Below are 22,550 nucleotides of genomic sequence, written 5' to 3' on the forward strand. Positions count from 1 at the left end.
TGCATTATACTAACTGCATATTTGAACGTACATAAATTTCTTTTGCAGAACTCATAGAACTTTGGGAAAAATTCTCCTCTGCACATGCCTTTTTTTATAAGTTACAACAAAAAAAAGAAATAATAAGAAAAAAGTCTATCATTATATAAATCTAATATTTTTTATATTAACAAAATATATGTCGCATCATTTATAATAACTTAAAATTGTAATTGTTTAAAATAAAATATTTGTGACATGTTTTATCGTACAATTAACAATAGTTTAAGATTCCATGAATAAATAATTCAAAGATGAAAAATAGTTTGGATGAGATCTGTTATAAGCTTATTTAATTTTGCAGACCTCCGAGCATTTTCTCAATGTCGTGCATCACGCACAACGAGCAAAATTTGATTGAGGCGCGGAAGTAGTTAATTAAAGATACACACATTCAGAGACATAAGATCTCCAAACCAGCTAGCGTATCTCTTATCACGAAAGATTACTTTGGACAGTATACAACAATTTACGTGAAGGGATGAGTGCGGGAGAAACGGACGCGCGTGCCCAGGTACTTCTAGCTGTCGCAAGCTGCTCTAATCGAGTCCCCCAAGTGTCCTGAAACCGTTGGTGTTTCTTCCGTCGAGAGAGTAAGAGAGAGAGAGAGAGAGAGAGAGAGAGAGAGAGAGAGAGAGAGAGAGAGAGAGAGAGAGAGAGAGAGAGAGAGAGAGAGAGAGAGAGAGAGAGAGAGAGAGAGAAAGGGAGAGAGAGAGAGAAATATAGCTGGGGGTGGGATACGAGCGAGAGAAAAGACGGCCAATCCAATTCCGTGCTCAAGCCCGACTGTCGTGATGGTGGAGGGTGGCGAAAAAACGCAGCCACCGCACCGGCCGGGGCGCAAGGCGAACGGTAGGTCTCTGAGCTTTTTTGCGTTTAATCAAGGATATTCGCGGTCGGCTGGCTCGCTATTTCAGCCCGCCGAGTGTTAACCGAGGCGCGCAACCACCACCGAGTATCATACCGCAGGAAGTGGATGAAGGAATCTTCGTCCTTTGACCTCCCAGAGACGGCTTCTGCTTCGCAATCATCCGTAACAGTCGTTCTTGTAAATTGCAACGTCCATGACGTTTTCGCTTATTGCGTCTTACTGCGTCCTATTTTTCAGCTTCTTGCGACAATCAATTAATCAGCATTCGATATTATAAACATATAGACGGTTGTGAAAAAATAAGCCGATGTATATGTTAGATAAAAAGGGAGAGAAAGGCAGAAAAATTTCAAGACTGTCAAAATATTATCAAAATATTATTTTACGATTTAAATAGTATAAACACAAAACATCGAAATGAAATAATTTTTTATATCCATATCTATTTTTATACAACTAGCATTTATCAAAGGAAACAATCATAAATTGTATAGATCATAAAATAAGGAATATTATGTTTCAATAACACATTACATCGTCACTATACCAATAATAAATCGAAATCGGATTAATCCTGATTAATTAGATAAAGATCTTGCTGCGAGATGCCAAGGAATCATTTGATTCCTAGAACTTAATAAAATCGATTAGAGACGCGACACCCCTTTCACTATCATCAAGCTACTAGTCTAGACGTGATGTAGCAGGAGACGACAGCTCTAATTTTGTCCTTAAGTATCAAGTATTTCCGCTGTCACTCTCGTAAATTACTTCATTCTGATGACGTGTTGATCGTCGAAAACACCCTCTGAATTTCGAGTGGGAATCACTCGATGGGGGTTACTGACATCCTTTCTACAAAGAAGTCTTCCATAATCGCGGTGACTGCGCCATAGCATGCCATCAATATTGAGAATGTATGTGTATATGTTTGTCACGTTAAAACATTAAATAATTAAATTTTATTAATATACATTTGTAATACAAGTAATTATTTTTGATAATTTGCAATGTACTATAGTTAAATTAAAATATGTTAAATTAGAATATCTATAGAAAATTAAAAATTACTGATTATAAGACAAACTTAATTAAACTTTAGTACAACCAGAAATAAATAGCAATAATACCTGGGGTTTATACCTTTTCAGGAGTATATGAATGACTCTTGGATTATGGCGTAAACGGCGGAAGAGTTGCTCCTTCAAGGATTAGAGCCGTGATAATCATGAATGACGCTGGTCGAAACAATGCGCCCGGCATCCGTTGTCGCGACAGGGCGTGAGTTTCGTGTACGGGTTGGGGATGAAGAGCGGAGGCGATGTCAGAGTACGGTGATGTATGGCTAAAGCGAGCTCGGGAAATACCACGTGCCCCGCCACCTAGAATACAGCAGCCCCGTAAGGATTAGGGTGGCGACCTACTATATTCTGCAACGCAGTGTTTCATGATGCAATTGGATTCCTTCGGCAGTCAGCACCCTTCCTTTCACGCACCCTCAGATCTATCGTCACCAACCACCGCTTTAACTACAAAATCATTGCTCCCATATTTATGGAATTTTTTCTATTTATAATTAGAGTACTTTCCATAGAAATACCTAATTGATTTGGGGAGTCAATGCAATATACAATTTTTACGATATAATAATTTAGTCGGATATTACACGTAAATATTATAATACTAAATTTAACAATTGCAATCTAATATTTAAATAATTTTAGTTTAAAGTAAATTATATTTAACATTGTATAACAATTATAATATAATAAAATTTATCCACAATAGTAAGTTTGTAGAAAAACTTAAGAATAATGTTTCCTGAACGACACTTACTAACAATAAGTCTTATTAAACATCATAGTCTCTTTAAATATTCATTTTAAATATTATATAGAATTACGTAGCCAAATTTATTTTTCTGACATTTCTATAAAATTATTATTTGGTATGTATTTATATCAAATTATAGATCAAGAATACGTCTCAGCTTTATGAATTTATGTCTATATTTTATTGACACCGCATTAAACTTTTTCTACTCTAGTATAATATATGATATATAAAAATAAATGAAACACTTGTAACGTATATTTTATAATATTTTAATGATATAAAAAAATAGGAAACTGATGCAGAAATGATGACATGCAATCGTACGCAATTGTTTGCGTTTTAGAGTTTAGAGTAATAAATATTTAAGTGTTTCTCCGGGATCTCAAAATAAACAAAGGTAAAACGAGAAAAGTACGCAAGCGGACTTTATAATTCTGAAGAAAGGTACTCACAGATTCTCAGATCAGTTAAGAATTTGTATTCAATTTTTTTTTTCGTATTTACCTCTGTATATTTCAGTTACGACATTAAATTTTCTGCTTACAAAAATATGCACTTCTCATGACGGAATCGATCATTCAAGTACAAATAAAATATGCAATGTGCGTCGCAATGAATTCTATTATAAATGGAGATACAAAAAAGCATCTTTGCTACGCGTAGTTAATATTAAAACGTTAAATTATGACGTAAAATATTTTACGCAAATGCGTTCTATTTCTTTTCTCAAGATTTAGAATTATTTATTTTTCTTATTAAATAGGTCGAAAATCAATTTCAAATAAATAAGTCTTATAATCAAAGAGATTTTTTAATCACATTTAATGGTTATTTACATATTCTTCTTCCTTTTTTAATAGAAAAGAAATTCTAACATATACACAAGAAGATGCGCAAACGCGAGTTGCGAAAATCTCGTCTTGGATCTCGCGCGTTGCTCGATTTTCCCTGCTAATTTTTCACAGAGTTTTATCAACGCCTAAATTATATAAAATTATTATCTAAATATTATTACTAGTATTTAAAATTTATGAACGAATTGTATGAGCGCATGCAAAAGTGCGATAGATATCACGCGGTGGTGGTGCGAGATCACGCTGCGTAGGAGCTGATTTATTAGAATTAAATAACAGATTTTTTTATTTATTAACAATACTTAATTTTAGACTTTTCAAAATATAAAAATTTGATACAAAATAGTAATATTAAATTAAGTTACATAAATATTTTTCTTTTCATAAAATTATATTTTTTAAATAAACTTTTTTTATATGCTATACATACCATGATCTCTCATCAAAATTAATCTAAAATATAAAGCGCAGAAAATATTTTGCTTAAATTTATATTATAAAATGTTGAATATATATATTTCGGAGGCGGTAATATTGTTAGATGTCACAATATATTTGTTTTTCATGGCGTATTATTGTCAGACACGTGGTCGTCTTGTTGCCATATACGCGGCGCAACTCAAGCGAGAAGGTAATGCTCTATATATTGTCGAATTCCTTGAAACACGATCATGATGACGAATATTGGGAAATAATACTCTAATAATAAATTTTCAATAAATAACGCGGTGATAGACCTTTCTCAAAGAGTGCATATTTCTCACAATTTATTCATTTATTATTTCAAGTTGAATCGATAGAAGTAAAAATTATCAATTTTTTTTGCAATTCTTACAAATAATAATTATTTCTGTAACGTAATGCTTCGAATCAAATATATTTTGATTTTAAGTTTTTTGCCACGTCAAATGTAATTTGCTATTCGAATTGAGAATGCGTGATAAGATATGAATTACAGAATCGAGTAAATAACGTAAGGAAAAACCTCGTGATATATGAAGTGTTTAATTAATAATTAATTTATAATTCAAGAAACACAGTATGTATAATAAATATTCAGTATATATAATATATTCCGCGTATTTATATTTTATCATACCTAGCCTGAAATATTTCAGCAGTTTGGCCTTGGCGAACGTATAGTGCACTATTATTTACATGCTGCGGCTTTGTTATTATTCGTGCGGCGACATTAGAGTAATAAAATAGTTGAAAGATGTTCCATGTATATAGGTACATATTATTAAATTACTTTTTAAAATCCGATTGTAAAAAAATATAGAAAAATTTGCTATATTTATGATAATTGCCGATTAATTAATTTTCGATAAACGGTACATAATTATTATAACAATAATAATAGAAAAAAAACGCATATCTTACGCTATCATTTATTATTAAATCATTTATATTAAATAAGAGTTGAAACAATAAAGATATCGCAATAAAAATTATCGTTACCTTATAATTCTTATACGCATAATAATTATTTCTCTAACAATGCTTCTATATTTTATGATACATTTTTAATTTTCCGTCGATTAATTGTAAATGTAATTTGTCATTCGTATTAAAAACATGTAATAATACAAATTGTAGGATTGATTAAAATAATTAAATTAAATGCATTAAAATAATGAAAAGTGGTACTATCAATTATTTAATATCAATTGTTTAATTAATAATTAATTTGAAGGTTAAGCAACAAAATATTCCACATAAATTTATTCTATATATTGCGTTAAACATTTCATGACAACAATAAATTAATTTACTTTACAGTGTTTAGCATTCATTTATTTATGTAGGTACTGTTATTTATTGTGTGATTTATTTGATCGAGATCTATAGCATGTATAAATACTAACAATTGATAAATTTAATTTATATTTTTGAATATATACATATAGTAATCCGTGAATATTTATCTTTAACCTTAAATTGTACATTTGTCATTTTGAAAATAAAATGAGATAGAGATATTTCTTTAAATTATAAAATAAATTACAAATTATATTATATTATTAAATTATATAATAATATAATTAATCTGTCCAAAAGTGCACCTTGACCTTAATGAAAGAGTTACTATATCTAGAAGGTTTAGCCTGAAGGAGAAAGTTAAGTAACTCAAAACACAGAATTGTCACGCGTCGCAAATATGTAAATCATATGCAGCACATATATACATTTTATCTATTGACAATAAGTGCATAGTAATCTGTTTTCAACATGCCGTAATTTGTCACGCCTTCGCATTATACCTCGATTTCGCATTATTGCCCCGCGGAATTTACAAGTATCGTACAAAGTAAGAATATCGGATGTTATTCGTTCTTATTATGATTCAAATGTTCAAAGTGTCACGCGTAACAAATTGTGTAAACTTTTGCGAGTGAACTGTACGAACTCTACAAATTTTTCACAAGTATGACAATGTATGAATCAATGAATGATCTTGACGATTCTGACGATCTAATAATAAGAGAAAGAATAGGTTTAGAATAGACTTATTGTTAGAAGAGGAATCTGAACAGAAATCCTAGCGTAAGAATTTATTATTTGTATATTATTAGTTTTGTGTGTGTACATATAAATCGCATATATACACATATATATATTAATCTTGTTTGTTCCTTTGAACGATTAACCAAGAGCATTAAAACGATTTAAGGAGAGAAAAATACTTTTACATAAATTATATGAAAGATTTTATTGAAAAAAAAATATATATATAAGATACAAAAATAGTTTATTTTATATAATATTTTAATATTTTTTATTAAATATATTCGTATCTTTTGCTAAATATTTTATTACGTATAACATATATATACATATATACAGGGTTACAGGATGTCATTATTTTTTGCAAGGCTCCAAGTTGTCATTATATTTCTTTATAATTGTCTTAAATTAAAATTCTATTAGAGTAAACTCTACCTGAAATTAACTAACGAATGTAATTTTGGTAATTTTTTAATTTCAAAAAGTTTAGTTTGCAAAAAGCGCCTTTTTTCAATCGCTTATAACTCGGAAATTATTGATGCTTTGACATTTTTGCTGACAAAAAGTCGTTCCCAAATAATCTCAAAAATCTGCCATTAACAGAGGTTTTTCACCATTTACAGAACACTCTGTATATAAATATATATTTTTTTCTTTTTTTAATATAAAATTACATAATTGACATATGTACAACTGTGTTTTTAGGAGATTCTTTTATTTATTGCAATTTGACATTTAATAAATTTAATATTTTTAGATTAGAAAAATACTTAATTCTGTCACAAATATCTTTTATATTATATATACAATATAATATTTATAATATGTTATACTTAATAAAATATTTAGCAAAATATATAAATATATTTAATAAAAAATTCTGAAATATTATACAAAATAAGCTATTTGTTTATCTTATATAAAAAATTAATTTATTTTCTGAAATTATTTTTTAGAAAGATTATGTTTACGTAATGAAAAATTATTTTTTTTTTCTATTTCTATAATTACTTTTACACGTGCACATATGTATACGTGTATACTACGATATATACAAGAACAGAAGAATAGAAGAAAATCATAAACAATTATATAGTAAAATGTACAATATTAATTTATACACGGAAAGTATTCATAATAATATAATGAATGTAGTACGGACATGCACCAAAGCAGTAATCTTACCGACAGAATAAAAAAATTGATTTGACTATGCTAGATAGTTTATAAAATGTATGCAGATGGTGGTACTTAACAAGTCTTGGTAAGTGTTTTCATGCATATATTCCATAAAAAATGAGAAAGGCTTTTCTCTATTATATGTTTTGTAGATATTTGAAAAAAATGTACATATTTTTTTATTTCTCAGACAATATCTGCAATGAAAATACATATCCAATAAGAATGGGAGTCTGATATTTGTGAGCCCCATTATATAACATTTACCGATAATGTTGAACTGTGTTCTTATCGGCGTAATTAAAGGGATACCGAACTACCGACCGAGTTCTAACAAAACAATATATTTACTCAATATAAAAGTTGCAATTTATATACATAAAATAAAATAGGTTTTCCCCTCTCAGAATTGCATGAAAGAATATTTGTGAACTTTTAGAAATGAGCTTAGAAGCCTAGAAAAAAAGTATTCACGTGAAAACAAATATTGTGCAGAATATTTTAATTATGTATTGTAAATTTTTTATAATCAGGGGAATTGTGATACGATTATTATATTACAATTATAAGAATTCAACTTTATTATAGAGAACTCAGACTATCTTAAGAGACTTATCTATTATGGATCTATGTATTTCATATTGTTTGTATAATGTACAAGCTATATACTAAGAAAAAACTTATACATAATTTTTCTAAATAAATTTATTGAATTCTGTTATAAATCTACTGGGTACATCTTCGACTTTGTAAAATTTTGTAAAGTATTTTAAAAATATTATTAATACATCGCCTTATAATTAAATATCTAATATATTATATATATATATATATATATATATATATATATATTGTAGTGTGCGGAGAGAGAGATAAAAGTAATCACTATAAGGAATAATTAATTTAAAAAATGATATACTTTATTTTTGATTACAGTCTCTGGGCGTATAGGCTGCGTCGATGTTTGATGCGCGTTGAGATCTATCTGATTGCGAATTTGCGACTCCTTCCTCAGGGCTTTGTGTCCCTCTTTTTATTTTACTCGGTCTTTCTCGATCTTTCTATTTTTGTCGGTTACCGTCGTCTTGTTGTTTGCGCGATTATCCTAAATCTAAATAATATTATAGGTCGCTCGGTAACACATGTCAACAAAATAATGGCGGTTTGTCATGATTTTAAATTATAATGGCTTACAATTCGGCCATCCTGAGCGTTAATCACCCCGATTAAATGATAACAAAAAATAAATTAATAATTAAAAGAAACATTCCATGTTACGCGGACTACACATTATAATTTGAATAAACGCACGCATAAGTAAAATTAACTTTTAAAATCCATTACATAAAATACATAAAATATATAAATTCTTTTTAATGCTAATACATAGATAAGTTAATTGATCGATAAAATAATTATACAAAGAAATTGTTAACGCTCGCTCTAACTTGGTGACCACAGTTTCATATTTGACGCTTATTCCCACGTGCCTTGGTACGGAGTTTGCGATAGTTGCAAACTCTCGACGTCTTTTATTACATATCGATTGTTTTTTAATACGCGGTCGACCTGGTACAGACCTTTAAAACGCGGTATCATTTTTTGTGAGGCACCTGGCGTGTTATCAAAATTTCGCACCATTACTCTATCGCTTACTTGGTATTTTTTAGCGATCTTATGCCTGTGATCATAATTGTTTTTGTTTATTTGTTGATTTCGTCGAATCTGCTCATCAGCTCGTTTTCGTAAGTTTGGTAAATCGCGGTGTACATCAATACACCCTTTCGCCTCTAATACGTCACGCAATTCATCGACTACCCTTCCCTGCTCGCGCACGCCTTAAAGTAATACGCTCGGACATTTACTCGTCGTTTTAGATACAGTATTATTGCATGCAAACTCTCTACATCCATGAGTACATTACACCAAGACGTCTTTCGTTCATCTGCTAATTTAACAATCATTGGCAATATCGTGCGATTAACTCTCTCGACCTGACCGTTCGCTTGAGGTGAGGTAGTCGAAATCTTGACATGTTGTATGTTTCGTTCGTTTACAAATTCCTCGAACTCGCTAGATGGTAAAGCAGCTACCGCGGTCCGAGACAATACGTAACGGTCGGCTATAATATTCAAAATATAATTTAAGGCATTTTATCACTTCCGTCACGCCTGTGTTTCTAGTAGCGTACAATTTTATATATTTGGTAAAAGCGTCAACAACTACAAAAATATATCGATCTCTGGAAGAATGCGTTCGAGACACCGGAGCCAGATGATCAACATGCAGTAAGAAACGGTACATTGCCCTTCGGTATATTGTTCAATAGGCCTTCGGACTTTCCTGTTTTCGGGGTAAACACGATACATTACAAACAGCTTTTTACGTGTTTATCGACCTTTAATCTCATATTTGGGAACCAGTAACTATTCAATATACTGCTGTTTTTTCGATACCTGCGTAACTAATCTCGTTGTGATACTTAAATGTAACGCTTGTTTCTAAAGCGGTCGGAACATAAAAGGTTACGTTGACTTTTCCTATACACAAGTCTATATATATATATATATACATATATTGTCATTAAAATCTGCAACTTTTATTATATACGTCTCATATAATAAAATAATAATAATTATTTAAAATTTCTTATTATGCGTGAAACGGGTAATCAAATCTAATGCCCATTTTGGCTGATCGGAAGGAACCATATGGCCTGCATTTCGTACAAGAACCTCTGTTAAATTATCAACATGTTTTGTGTAACCTGCTAATTCGTTTCCGACCTTCCAAAATTTTCTCGGCGTTTTCTGATATTTGTCGGCTCCAGACCACTGCATCTTCTGTATATAATTCTCTGTAAATGGATATGCCACAACGATATCCAATTGTCCATTGTAGATAAGCACTCTATAGTGTTCCAAAAGATCTTTTAAAATAACTATTATAGATTGCATAACGTCTTCTTTCAGGTATTCTTGGACAATACTGGCTTCGACATTAAAAGTATTGTTACCCACATGTATAACTTTTCTTACATCGGCTCTTTGAATCCACTCGGACATCCAATCAGAATCATTAGTGGCTTCTGCAGTTAAATAATTGTAATAATAATCAAAATCAGTTAAATTGTGAAACAGAGGGCCTAAGAGAAAATCAAAAATCTCATACGCTTTGATGAACTGTTTCTCTTTAATAAAATCGCGGGCTTCTTGTTCGTATTTTTGGAATTCGGCTTTTCCGTTTAGATCTATTAGCCCGATTTGATACAAATAATCGCTGTATAATAATTGATTCTCTGGATCACATAATCCATTGCCAATGATTAGACCTTTCAAGTTAATTTTTATTTCCGCTCCGACATTATAATCTGTAATAGCACGAGACACTGCTGGCACATACTTCCCAGCATATGACTCACCACTGACAAAGAAATCATTATTTTGTAATTCTGGGAACAATAGGAAAAATTGTACCAAAGCAGAAAGAACATCTCTTCCTACGTCCACTTCATTTCTGGCATAGCCGTTTGTGTTTTCAGTAAAACTGTAGCCAGTACCAACTGGATTATCAATATATATTACGTTGTGTGTCAAAGTCCATGAATATTCTCGCATTTTTAAAGTTTCGTTAACAGTTACGATGAATGGGCCATTTTCCAGGAAAAGACCAATCATTGAACTGGCACCTGGACCACCTTGGAGCCATAATAGTACTGGTGCAGTCTTTGGATTATGCTGTAATATAAAAACAATTCTAAGCAAACCTAATTTTAATTTATGAATAATTTTAATGTGTAATAAAGCAATATATAATATTTGTAAAAGCTATTCAATTTGAAAAATTCTCTTATAAATTATGCACATAATTAAATTGTTGCAGGATAATTGTTTGCAGAGAGAAAAGAGAGAAAATACTTTTTAAAATATTTTATATATAGATATGACATAAGGCAGTTATGTTACGATCAGCTTTCAAAAATCTTTTGTAGTAGCTAAACTACATACTTATATACACAAAGATGATTGATCATACTTACCATAGCTGGAAAGAACCAGAAGAAAAGATTAGAATTGTACTCTTTGTTAACGGTGAAATAACCCGAGTAACTGTTGACATCACCCATTTCCTTCTCTTGAACGAGAGCTTTTGATCGTGCCTCTTCGATTTTTCCACCTTCTATCAAAGGCGTCAGATAAAGCGGTGTACCAGCATCCTTTCCATAAGCAAGAGGAAATTCTTTCAGTCTTGGATACACGTTCAAAAATCCACATGTACTTTCGTATACGAAGAACAATAAACCCAGAGTTAGTACACCGTTCATGTTGCAAATCGTAATTAATACAGGCTCTTGCGAACTGCGAGTAATGTGCCAAATTGAGGACTTGTTGTCAACGCAGCACCGTTATATTGGGTTATATCATGCGTAGCAAGCGTGAAATTTTTAATTTTTTTATTGCTTTAGTTGTGATCACAACAGCTGTTAATACAGGCTTTTGCGAACTGCAAGTAATGTGCCAAATTAAGGATTTATCCACAACTGGCACACGCTTCCTTTACGTTCAAGTTGTTATTAAAACAAAGTTAGTGTTTACAAAGGTTTACTGTATTTATTTTATTATATTTATTTCGGAATATATTTAGCTATTTAATACGTTATAAATTTACAAATTTTTATTTATCAGGTTTGTAATTTTAGTAATTTATTAAGCCATCTTTTTCGAACATTATGTTTCACTATCTTAATTTATTATTTCAAGATATTGATATTTATTTTATTATTGTTAGGTTAAATTGTGCAAAAGAAGATTTTTTACTTGTTAGACATTTGAAAAAATACATCATTGATATTTTATATATATTTTTACAGTTGCTGCGTTGCGGTATTATAATTATAAAATTAAGTATTCACATACAGCCATATACAGATATTCAAAATGAATGATTCTTTCTTGGAAGAGCTAGAGCCAATACTGAAACAATCAAAGGAAACAAACGGCTCAGTGGTAAGAGTAGTCGCCCAGCAAGCGAAAGACTCGGGTTCTATTCCCGATTCAGCGACTTCGCCCCGATATTTTTTCTTGCCTACATCTCTTGAGGGGGTAAAGAGAGGTTATAGAATTCTCAAAAATGAGAATCTATTTCTTGGTATAGTACACCAAGTAAAAAATATGCCCTGTGTACGATTCAGTTATCGCGAAAAGAATTAATTTCTAACTAAATTCACGCATTAACATTTGCGTATGACTCTCATTGCTCAAGTTAATAGTTACGTGTTTGTATATTTTTAAAATAAACTTTATTATATATTATACATACCATGATCTCTCATCAAAATTAATCTAAAATGTGAAGCGCAGAAAATATGTTGCTTAAATTTATATTATAAAATGTTGAATATATATATTTCGGAGGCGGTAATATCGTTAGATGTCACAGTATATTTTTTTTTCTTGGCGTACTATTGTCAAGATACGTGGTCGTCTTGTTACCATATACGCGACGCAACTCCAGCGAAGATAACGCTTTATATATTGTCGAATTGTTGAAACACAATCATGATGACGAATATTGGGAAATAATACGCTAATAATCAATTTTCAAAAAATAACGCGATGATAGACCTTTATCAAAGAGTACGTTCTCATAATTTATTCATTTATTGTTTCAAGGCAAATCGATAGAAGTAAAAATTATCAATTATTTTTGTTTGCAATCCTTACAAGTAATAATTATTTCTGCAACATAATGCTTGGAATCAAATATATTTCGATTTTAAGTTTTTCGCCAAGTCAAATGTAATTTGCTATTTGAATTGAGAATGCGTGATAAGACATGAATTGCAAACCGAGTAAATAACGCAACGAAAAATCTCGTAATATATCAAGTGTTTAATTAATAATTTATTTATGTAATTTTTTTCATTTAAAACTTATAAAAAGACTTGCGCCTTCGTAAAAACACTTGTACGTACTATCTTCGCACTAATTTTCTTGATTACAATAAAAAAAATTTGAGTTTTCTTTAAAGTAGTACTTATGCATATTTACCATTTATAATTCAAGAAACATAGTATGTATCATATATATTCCGTGTATTTATATTTTATAATACCTGAAATATTTCAGTAGTGTTCGGTCTTGGCGAACGTATAGCGCACTGTTATTTACATACTTCGACTTTGTTATTATTCATGCGGCGACATTCGAGTAGTAAAATAGTTGAAAGATGTTCTATGTATATACATATTGTCAAATTACTTTTTAAAGTCTGATTGTGATAAATATAGAGAAATTTGCTATATTTATGATAATTACCGATTAATTAATTTTCGATAAACGGTGCGTAACTAATTATAACAATAATAATAGACCTATCAAAACGTATATTTTACGCTATCATTTATTATTTTAAATAAGAGTTAAAGCATAAAGATATCACAATGAAAATTATCGTTACCTTGTAATTCTTATGCGCATAATAATTATTTCTCTATATAACAATGCTTCTATATTTCATGATACATTTTTAATTTTCCGTCGATTAATTGTAAATGTAATTTGTCATTTGTATTGAAAACATGTAATAATACAAATTGGAAGATTGATTAATATAATTAAATTAAATGCATTAAAATAATGAAAAGTGATACTATCAATTGTTTAATATCAATTGTTTAATTAATAATTAATTTGAAGTTTAAGCAACAAAATATTCCACATAAATTTATTCTATATATTGCGTTAAACATTTCATGACAACAATAAATTAATTTACTTTACAGTGTTTAGCATTCATTTATTTATGTAGGTACTGTTATTTATTGTGTGATTTATTTGATCGAGATCTATAGCATGTATAAATACTAACAATTGATAAATTTAATTTATATTTTTGAATATATACATATAGTAATCCGTGAATATTTATCTTTAACCTTAAATTGTACATTTGTCATTTCGAAGATAAAATAAGATATAGATATTTCTTTAAATTATAAAATAAATTACAAATTATATTATATTATTAAATTATATAATAATATAATTAATCTGTCCAAAAGTGCACCTTGACCTTAATGAAAGAGTTACTATATCTAGAAGGTTTAGCCTGAAGGAGAAAGTTAAGTAACTCAAAACACAGAATTGTCACGCGTCGCAAATATGTAAATCATATGCAGCACATATATACATTTTATCTATTGACAATAAGTGCATAGTAATCTGTTTTCAACATGCCGTAATTTGTCACGCCTTCGCACGATATCCCGATTTCGCATTATTGCGGGATTTACAAGTATCGTACAAAGTAGAAATATTGGATGTTATTCGTTCTTATCATGATTCAGATGTTCAAAGTGTCACGCGTAATAAATTCTGTAAACTTTCGCGAGTGAACTGTACGAGCTCTACAAACTTTTTGCGAGTATGACAATGTATGAATCAATGAATGATCATCTTGACGATTCTGACGATCTAACCCTAATAATACGAGAAAGAATATAATAGATTTATTATTAGAAAAGGAATGTGAGCAGAAATCCTAGCGTAAGAATTTATTATTTGCATATTATTAGTTTTGTGTATGTATATAAATAATTGTGTATGTATGCATATAAATCGCATATACATATATACATATATATATATATATATATATATATATATATATATATTAATTTTGTATGTTTTTTTGAACGATTAACTAAGAACATTAAAACGATTTAAGGAGAGAAAAATACTTTTTACATAAATTATATAAAAGGTTCTATTAAAAAAAAAAAATATATATATATATATATATATATAAGATAAAAAAATAGTTTATTTTGTATAATGTTTTAGTATTTTTTATTAAATATACTTGTATATTTTGCTAATTATTTTATTAAGTATAACATATATATATATATATATATATATATATATATATATATATTCATATTGTTTGTATAATGTACAAGCTATATACTAAGAAAAAAACTTACATAATTTTGATGAATAAATTTATTAAATTCTGTTATAAGTCTACTGGGTACATCTTCGACTTTGTAAAACTTTGTAAAGTATTTTAACAATATTATTGATACATTGCCTTATAATTACATATCTAATATGTTATTTATATATATATGTATTGGCATTAAAATCTGCAACTTTTATCATATACATCCCGTGTAATAAAATAATAATAATTGTTTAAAATTCCTCATTATGCGTGAAACGGGTAATCAAATCAAATGCCCATTTTGGCTGATCGGAAGGAACCATATGGCCTGCATTTCGTACAAGAGCAAATGTTAAATTATCAACATGTTTTGTGTAACCTGCTAATTCGTCTCCGACTGTCCAAAACTTTCTCGCCGTATTGTTATATTTGTCGGCTCCAGACCACTGCATCTTCTGTATATAATTCTCTGTAAGTGGATATGCCACAATGATATCCAATTGTCCATTGTAAATGAGCACATTATAGTGTTCCAAAAGATCTTCTAAAATAACTATTATAGATTGCATAATGTCGTCTTCTAGGTAGCCATAGACAACAGTGGCTTCGACCTGAAAAGTACTATTACCCACATGTATAGCTTTTCTTGTATCAGCTTTTTGAATCCACTCGGACATCCAATCAGTATTAAGATTGTTTTCTGAATATAAATAATTGTAAACATTATTAAAATCAGTTAAATTTTCAAACAGAACACTAATGAGATAATTCCAACTCTCAAACGCCTCGAAGAACTGCTTCTGTTCAATAAACTCGCGGGCTTGTTGTTCGTATTTTTGGAATTCGACTTTTCCATTTAGATCTATTAGCCCGATTTGATACAAATAATCGCTGTATAACAGTTGATTCTCTGGATCACATAATCCATTGCCAATGGATAGACCTTTCAAGTTAATTTCTATTTCTGCTTCGACATTATAATCTTTAATAGCATGAGACACTGCTGGCACATACTTCCCCCCATATGACTCACCACTGACAAAGAAATCATTACTTTGTAATTCTGGGAACAATAGGAAAAATTGTATCAAAGCAGAAAGAACATCTCTTCCTACGTCCACTTCATTTGTGGCATATCCGTTCGTATTTTCAGTAAAACTGTAGCCAGTACCAACTGGATTATCAATATATATTACGTTGTGTGTCAACGTCCATGAATATTCTCGCATTTGTAAAGTTTCATTAGGAGTTACGATGAATGGGCCATTTTCCAGGAAAAGACCAACCATTGAACTGCCACCTGGACCACCTTGGAGCCATAATAGTACTGGTGCAGTCTCTGGATTATACTGCAATATAAAAACAATTCTAAGCAAACTTTGTTTGCAGAGAGAAAAGAGAGAAAATATTTTTTAAAATATTTTATATACAGATGACATAAGGTAGTTTTGTTACAATCAGCTTTCAAAAATCTTTTGTAGCAACTAAACTACATATTTATATACGCAAAGATAATTGATCATGCTTACCATAGCTGGAAAGAACCAGAAGAAAAGATTGGAATTGTACTCTTTGTTAACTGTAAAATAACCCGAGTAACTAATGACATCGCCCATTTCCTCGTCTTGAACGAGAGCTTTTGATCGTGCCTCTTCGATTTCTCCACCTTCTATCAAAGGCGTCAGATAAAGCGGTGTACCAACATCCTCTCCATCAGCGAGAGAAAATTGCTTCAGTTTTGGATACGCATCCAAAAATCCACATGTACTTTCGTATGGTAACACGAAGAACAATAAACCCAGACTTAGTATACCGTTTATGGTGCACATCGCGATTAGTACAGGCTCTTGCGAACTGCGAGTAATGTGCCGAATTAAGGTCTTGTCGTCAACGCAACACCCTTATATTGGGTTCTATCATGCGTAGCCAGCGTGAAATTTTTTATTTTTTTATTGCTTTAAGCGTGATCACAGTAGCTCTTAATACATGTTTTTGCAAACTGTAAGTAACGTGCCAAATTAAGGACTTATCGTCAATAAATCACCGTTATATTGAGTTATATCATGCGTAACCAGCATGACATATTTTGTTGTTTTATTGCTTTAAGCGTGATCTACAATAACTTCTTCTTCTTCTTATCTTATTGGCACTGATCCGTCCGGATCATTTTGTCAGATATATCTACAACAACAGTGTCGTACCAATAGCGTACCAAATGAGTATTGATGTATATATTTGTTACCGCTTAACTGTATCAATCAGCTGATCAAAATTAACTTAACTGCAACTTGCATACACTTCCTTTACGTTCAAGTTGTTATCAAAACATAGTTAGTGTTTATGATGGTTTACTATATTTATTTTATTATATTTATTTTGGAATATATTTAGCTATTTACGTTATAAATTTTCAAATTTATACCGCATTTAGGAGCGCATGGAGGAGTGCGATACATATCACGCATGGTGCTGCGAGATCACGCTGCGTAAGAGCTGATTTATTAGAATTAAATAACAGAATTTTTTATTTATTAACAATACTTAATTTTAGACGGTTTAAAATATGAAAATGTAATGCAAAATAGTAATATTAATTTAAGTTACATAAGTATTTTTCTTTTCATCAAATTATATTTTTTAAACAATTCGAATATATAAGGCTTCAATATTTACAAACACTATCAACTTGGCAATTAAGGAGTGAAAAATACTTTTACATAAATTATATAAAAGATTCTATTGAAAAAAAATATATAAAATAATAGTTTATTTTGTATAATATGTAATTTTGTATATACAGGATGGGCCAAATAACCTGTGACAGACTATTTTCTCCGAAACTATTGGAGATAGAGACTTGAATTTTTTTTACATTAAATGGCACATGGGGGCTAATTACGTGGCGCGTAGAAAAATTTTTTGGGAGGACTTTTAGAGGGATAAAAAAATGGTACCCCTTATTTTTTAAATGTAACACCCTATATATTTTTGCATATCCTTGTAGCTTATTTCGAGAGCTTTCCGAAACACTATAATAAAATATTTTTTCATTAAATACTTTTCGAGTTAAGCTACAAGAATATGCGAAAATATATAGGGTGTTACATTTAAAAAATAAGGGGTACCATTTTTTTGTCCCCCTAAAAGTTCTGCTAAAAAATTTTTTTACGCGCCACGTAATCAGCTCCCATGTGTCATTTAACGTAAAAAAAATTCAAGTTTTTATCTCCAATAGTTTCGAAGAAAATAGCCTGTCACAGCTTATTTGGCCCATTCTGCATATAAGATAATAGTTTATTTTGTATAATATTTTGTGTTTTTTATTAAATATATACTTGTATATTTTGCTAAATATTTTATTAAGTATAACATATATACAGGGTTACAGGGTGTCTTGTAATTGGTGAAAATAATGGCAGATTCTTGAGATCATTTGAAGTCGATTTTTCTTTAGCGAAAATATCGAGAGATGTCATTATTCTTTGCAAGGCTCCAAGTTTTGTCATTATGTATCTTTATAATTAAGCCTTAAATTAAAATTCTATTAAACTCTACCTGAAATTAACGAAAGAATGTAATTTTGGTAATGTTTTAATTTCAAAAAGTTTAGTTTACAAACCGCCTTTTTTAAATCGCTTATAACTCGGAAATTATTGATGCCTTGACATTTTCGCTGAGAAAAAATCGTTTTCGCTAAGGGAAAATTATCTCTAATATGATTAAAGAATTATGGCTCACATAAAAAATTTTTAGTTACGATTCGCCTTGTTATATGTATATGTAAGATAGGCCATTTTAATCTATGCACTGTAATATCTCAAAATCCATAATTAAGACAAAAATGTTTCAGACAAAAGTTGTATGGTTTCGAGGGGGACATAAGATGATACCATTGGTTTGACCTTGCATAGTCGTTTGAAGGTCACGTAAAGATCATCTTTAATTTCTTAAATGGAACCTACTAAATTTCATTACATATTCTTGTAGCTTATCTCGAGAGCTTTTCAAAACACTATAATCAAATATTTTTTCATTAAATACTTTTCGAGTTATAAGATTTCAAAATTGCAGTATTATTTTGACATAAAATACAAGATATCTCGTAAAATATTCATTTTTCGATTATCTTACTTTAATAATTTTATGCACAAAATAATGAGACAAATCAATTGGCGTAAAGAAAACACATAGTTATCTTTAAGAAAAAATCTTAATTTGCAATTAGCAGTTGCACATTTTTACTTTAACATAATTATGTATTTTCTTTACGCCAATTGATTTGTCTCGTTATTCTGTGCATAAAAGTATTTTAGATTAGAAAAATGAATATTTTACGAGATATATTATATTTTATGTCAAAATATTGCAACTTTGAAGCCTTATAACTCGAAAAGTATTTAATGAAAAAATATTATATTATAGTGTTTTGGAAATCTCTCGAGATAAGGTATAAGAATATGCAATAATATATAGGATGTCGCATTTAAAAAAATTGAAGTGTCCTTCACGTGACTATTCAAGGTCAAACCAATGGTACCATCTTATGTCCCCCTGGAAACCATAAAATTTTTGTCTAAAACATTTTTCTTTAAAATGCTCTGTTTCCAAAATAAAAGGGTGGTACGGGTGGTCATCGACATCCTGTATATATATATATATTTTTTTTTCTTTTTTTTATATAAAATTACATAATTGACATATGTACAACTGTGTTTTTAAGAGATTCTTTTATTTATTGCAATTTGACATTTAATAAATTTAATATTTTTAGATTAGAAAAATACTTAATTCTGTCATAAATATCTTTTATATTATATATATAATATAATATTTATAATATGTTATATTTAATACAATATTTAGCAAAAGATACAAGTATATTTAATAAAAAATACTGAATATTACAAAATAAGCTATTTGTTTATCTTATATATAAATAATTAATTTATTTTCTGAAATTATTTTTAAAAAGATTATATCTTTATGTAATTAAAAATTATTTTTTCTTTTTTTCTATTTTCTAATAATAATTTTTACGCGTGGACATATGTATGCATGTATACTACGAGATATACACGTAATAATAATATTATATGAATGTAATACGGACATGCACCAAAGCAGTAATCTTACCGATAGAATAAAAAAATTGATTTGACTATGCTAGGTAGTTTATAAAATGTATGCAGATGGTGGTACTTAACAAGTCTTGGGTAAGTGTTTTCACGCATATATTCCATGAAAAATGAGAAAGGCTTTTCTCCATTATATGTTTCGTAGAAATTTGAATAAAAATGTTATCTTTTATTTCTCAGACAATATCTGCAATGAAAATACATATCCAATAAGAATGCGAGTCTGATATTTGTGAGTTCCATTATATAGCATTTACCGATAATGTTGAACTGTGTTCTTATCGGCGCAATTAAAATATACTCGATCGTTTTACTTTCATCGCAATTCGTAATGTAGCGCTCCGTGAAATGTATTGTATGACATCTGTTCTGTTTATGCACTTTCTATCTTTATTTTTCTCTCTCTTTTTATCTCAAGTACTTAATTATGTATCTATCTCATTTTGGACGGACGAAAGTATTGTGCAACTCGGATGATGCATATATGCAGCTGTAAACAGCTGATTTGAGATTATAAAGAGTTTCATGCAAGAAACAATGACAAATACAAGTTCTGTGATACATTTTTATTTATTTTTAGTCTCTTTATTATCGTATAATGAAGCAAAATCGTATAAGGCTGTAGTCATCATTCATGGAGTTCTTACTGGAAGTGATAGTATGGAAGTAATTAGTAATAGAATCCAGGAGGTAAGTTTACAATGAAACAAAAGAAGACCTCTCATTGTCAATATTATCATTTTAGTGAGTAAATATAACACAATGTGTTTGTGATAAATTATTGAAAATGCGACACAATTTTTTATCATAAATTATTTTTCATTATAAATTATTGAAAATATGACACAATTATTTTACATAAATTATTATGCATATTAATATTTCTTCTCTTTATTGATAAAAGGAGATAAAAATTATTATTTATGAATAAAAAAACTACATTCTTATATTAATTTAATTTACTACATTTTATTATAATATATATTTTGACAGAATTCCATAAGTATATTTTACATTAAAGTTGATAACTCATTGTAAATTTTGTGAATATAACTTATAGTTTAGATAGAGTGGTAGAGAATTAATCTGTTTATTTGAAATGTATTTTACAGCTACATCCTGGAACTCTAGTTTATAACACTGTCAGGTTTGCAGGCTGGAGTAGTTTGGAACCAATGTGGCAACAGGTGGAGGAAATTGGTATGGACGTACTGTCTGTTGGTGCTGCATTTCCTGAAGGAATTAATTTAATAGGGTACAGTCAGGGTGGTTTATTAGCTAGAGCAATATTACAAAGATTCCCTATGCATAATGTGAGAAACTTTATTTCCCTGAGTTCGCCACAAGCAGGGCAATATGGAAGTAAGTAAAATTATGATGTTCAAAAAAAGAGAAAGAAATAGAAATTTTATTATAATTAGGAAATCTTGTTTTCAGCACGGTTCCTGCATTTGTTCTTTCCAGATCTAGTTTGTGAAACTGCCTATGAACTTTTTTATTCGCGACTCGGACAACATACTAGTGTTGGAAATTACTGGAATGATCCTTATCATCAAGTTAATAAAACTTATTTTATATATGATTTCAGTATATTATAGTCTATTATAATGAATTTCTTTTGTTCTTTCAGGAACTATATCATAAATACAGCAAGTTTTTACCATATGTGAACAATGAAATAGATGTTTACAATAATTCTGACTATAAAACAGGTCTAACTAAACTAAAACGTATGATACTTATCGGAGGACCAGATGATGGGGTTATCACTCCTTGGCAAAGTAGCCATTTTGGATATTACGATAAGAACAGCACTGTGATAGAAGTGCGAGACAGATCTATTTATAAGAATGATGCAATTGGCTTGAAAACATTAGATAAACAGGGAAAACTAAAACTCATTACTGTGCCAGGAATTTCCCATGCTGAATGGCATAAAAATATCTCAATAGTAGATGAATTTTTATTACCATACTTAGATTAAATTTAATGAAATGTAGGAAATAGAATTAAAACTTGCCAAATATCATAATAGACAATTTATTATTTAAAAAAATTTATCATTACATACATAATAAAGTTTTATAATTATTTTTATTATGACATTTTTTTTTATCCATTTTATATTAAAATTAAATTCATATAAATTTATGGAGACAAACATGACATAGAACACTAAGA

At 29.5% G+C, this 22,550-nt stretch overlaps 3 protein-coding genes across 3 annotated transcripts; 1 reads left to right on the forward strand and 2 right to left on the reverse strand.

The window, feature by feature from the left end:
• Positions 1-9,464: 9,464 nt before the first annotated feature.
• Positions 9,465-11,752, reverse strand: LOC140673606 (venom serine carboxypeptidase-like). The gene is made up of 2 exons (XM_072906670.1): positions 11,327-11,752; positions 9,465-11,024 (listed from the first exon to the last, which is right to left on the reverse strand). The coding sequence occupies exons 1-2, from the start codon at positions 11,609-11,611 to the stop codon at positions 9,927-9,929; spliced, it is 1,383 nt and encodes a 460-aa protein (XP_072762771.1). The 5' UTR covers positions 11,612-11,752; the 3' UTR covers positions 9,465-9,926.
• Positions 11,753-15,318: 3,566 nt separating this feature from the next.
• On the reverse strand, positions 15,319-17,113 carry LOC140668923 (venom serine carboxypeptidase-like). The gene is made up of 2 exons (XM_072898262.1): positions 16,764-17,113; positions 15,319-16,583 (listed from the first exon to the last, which is right to left on the reverse strand). The coding sequence occupies exons 1-2, from the start codon at positions 17,061-17,063 to the stop codon at positions 15,486-15,488; spliced, it is 1,398 nt and encodes a 465-aa protein (XP_072754363.1). The 5' UTR covers positions 17,064-17,113; the 3' UTR covers positions 15,319-15,485.
• Positions 17,114-20,717: 3,604 nt separating this feature from the next.
• Positions 20,718-22,410, forward strand: Ppt2 (palmitoyl-protein thioesterase 2). Its single transcript, XM_072889201.1, has 4 exons — positions 20,718-21,059; positions 21,482-21,731; positions 21,807-21,925; positions 22,000-22,410. Exons 1-4 carry the CDS (start codon positions 20,895-20,897, stop codon positions 22,351-22,353), a joined length of 888 nt encoding a protein of 295 aa, XP_072745302.1. The 5' UTR covers positions 20,718-20,894; the 3' UTR covers positions 22,354-22,410.
• Positions 22,411-22,550: the final 140 nt, after the last annotated feature.

The sequence above is a fragment of the Anoplolepis gracilipes genome, chromosome 1, assembly GCF_047496725.1.
Source record: "Anoplolepis gracilipes chromosome 1, ASM4749672v1, whole genome shotgun sequence".
NCBI classification, from domain to species: Eukaryota; Metazoa; Arthropoda; class Insecta; order Hymenoptera; family Formicidae; genus Anoplolepis; species Anoplolepis gracilipes.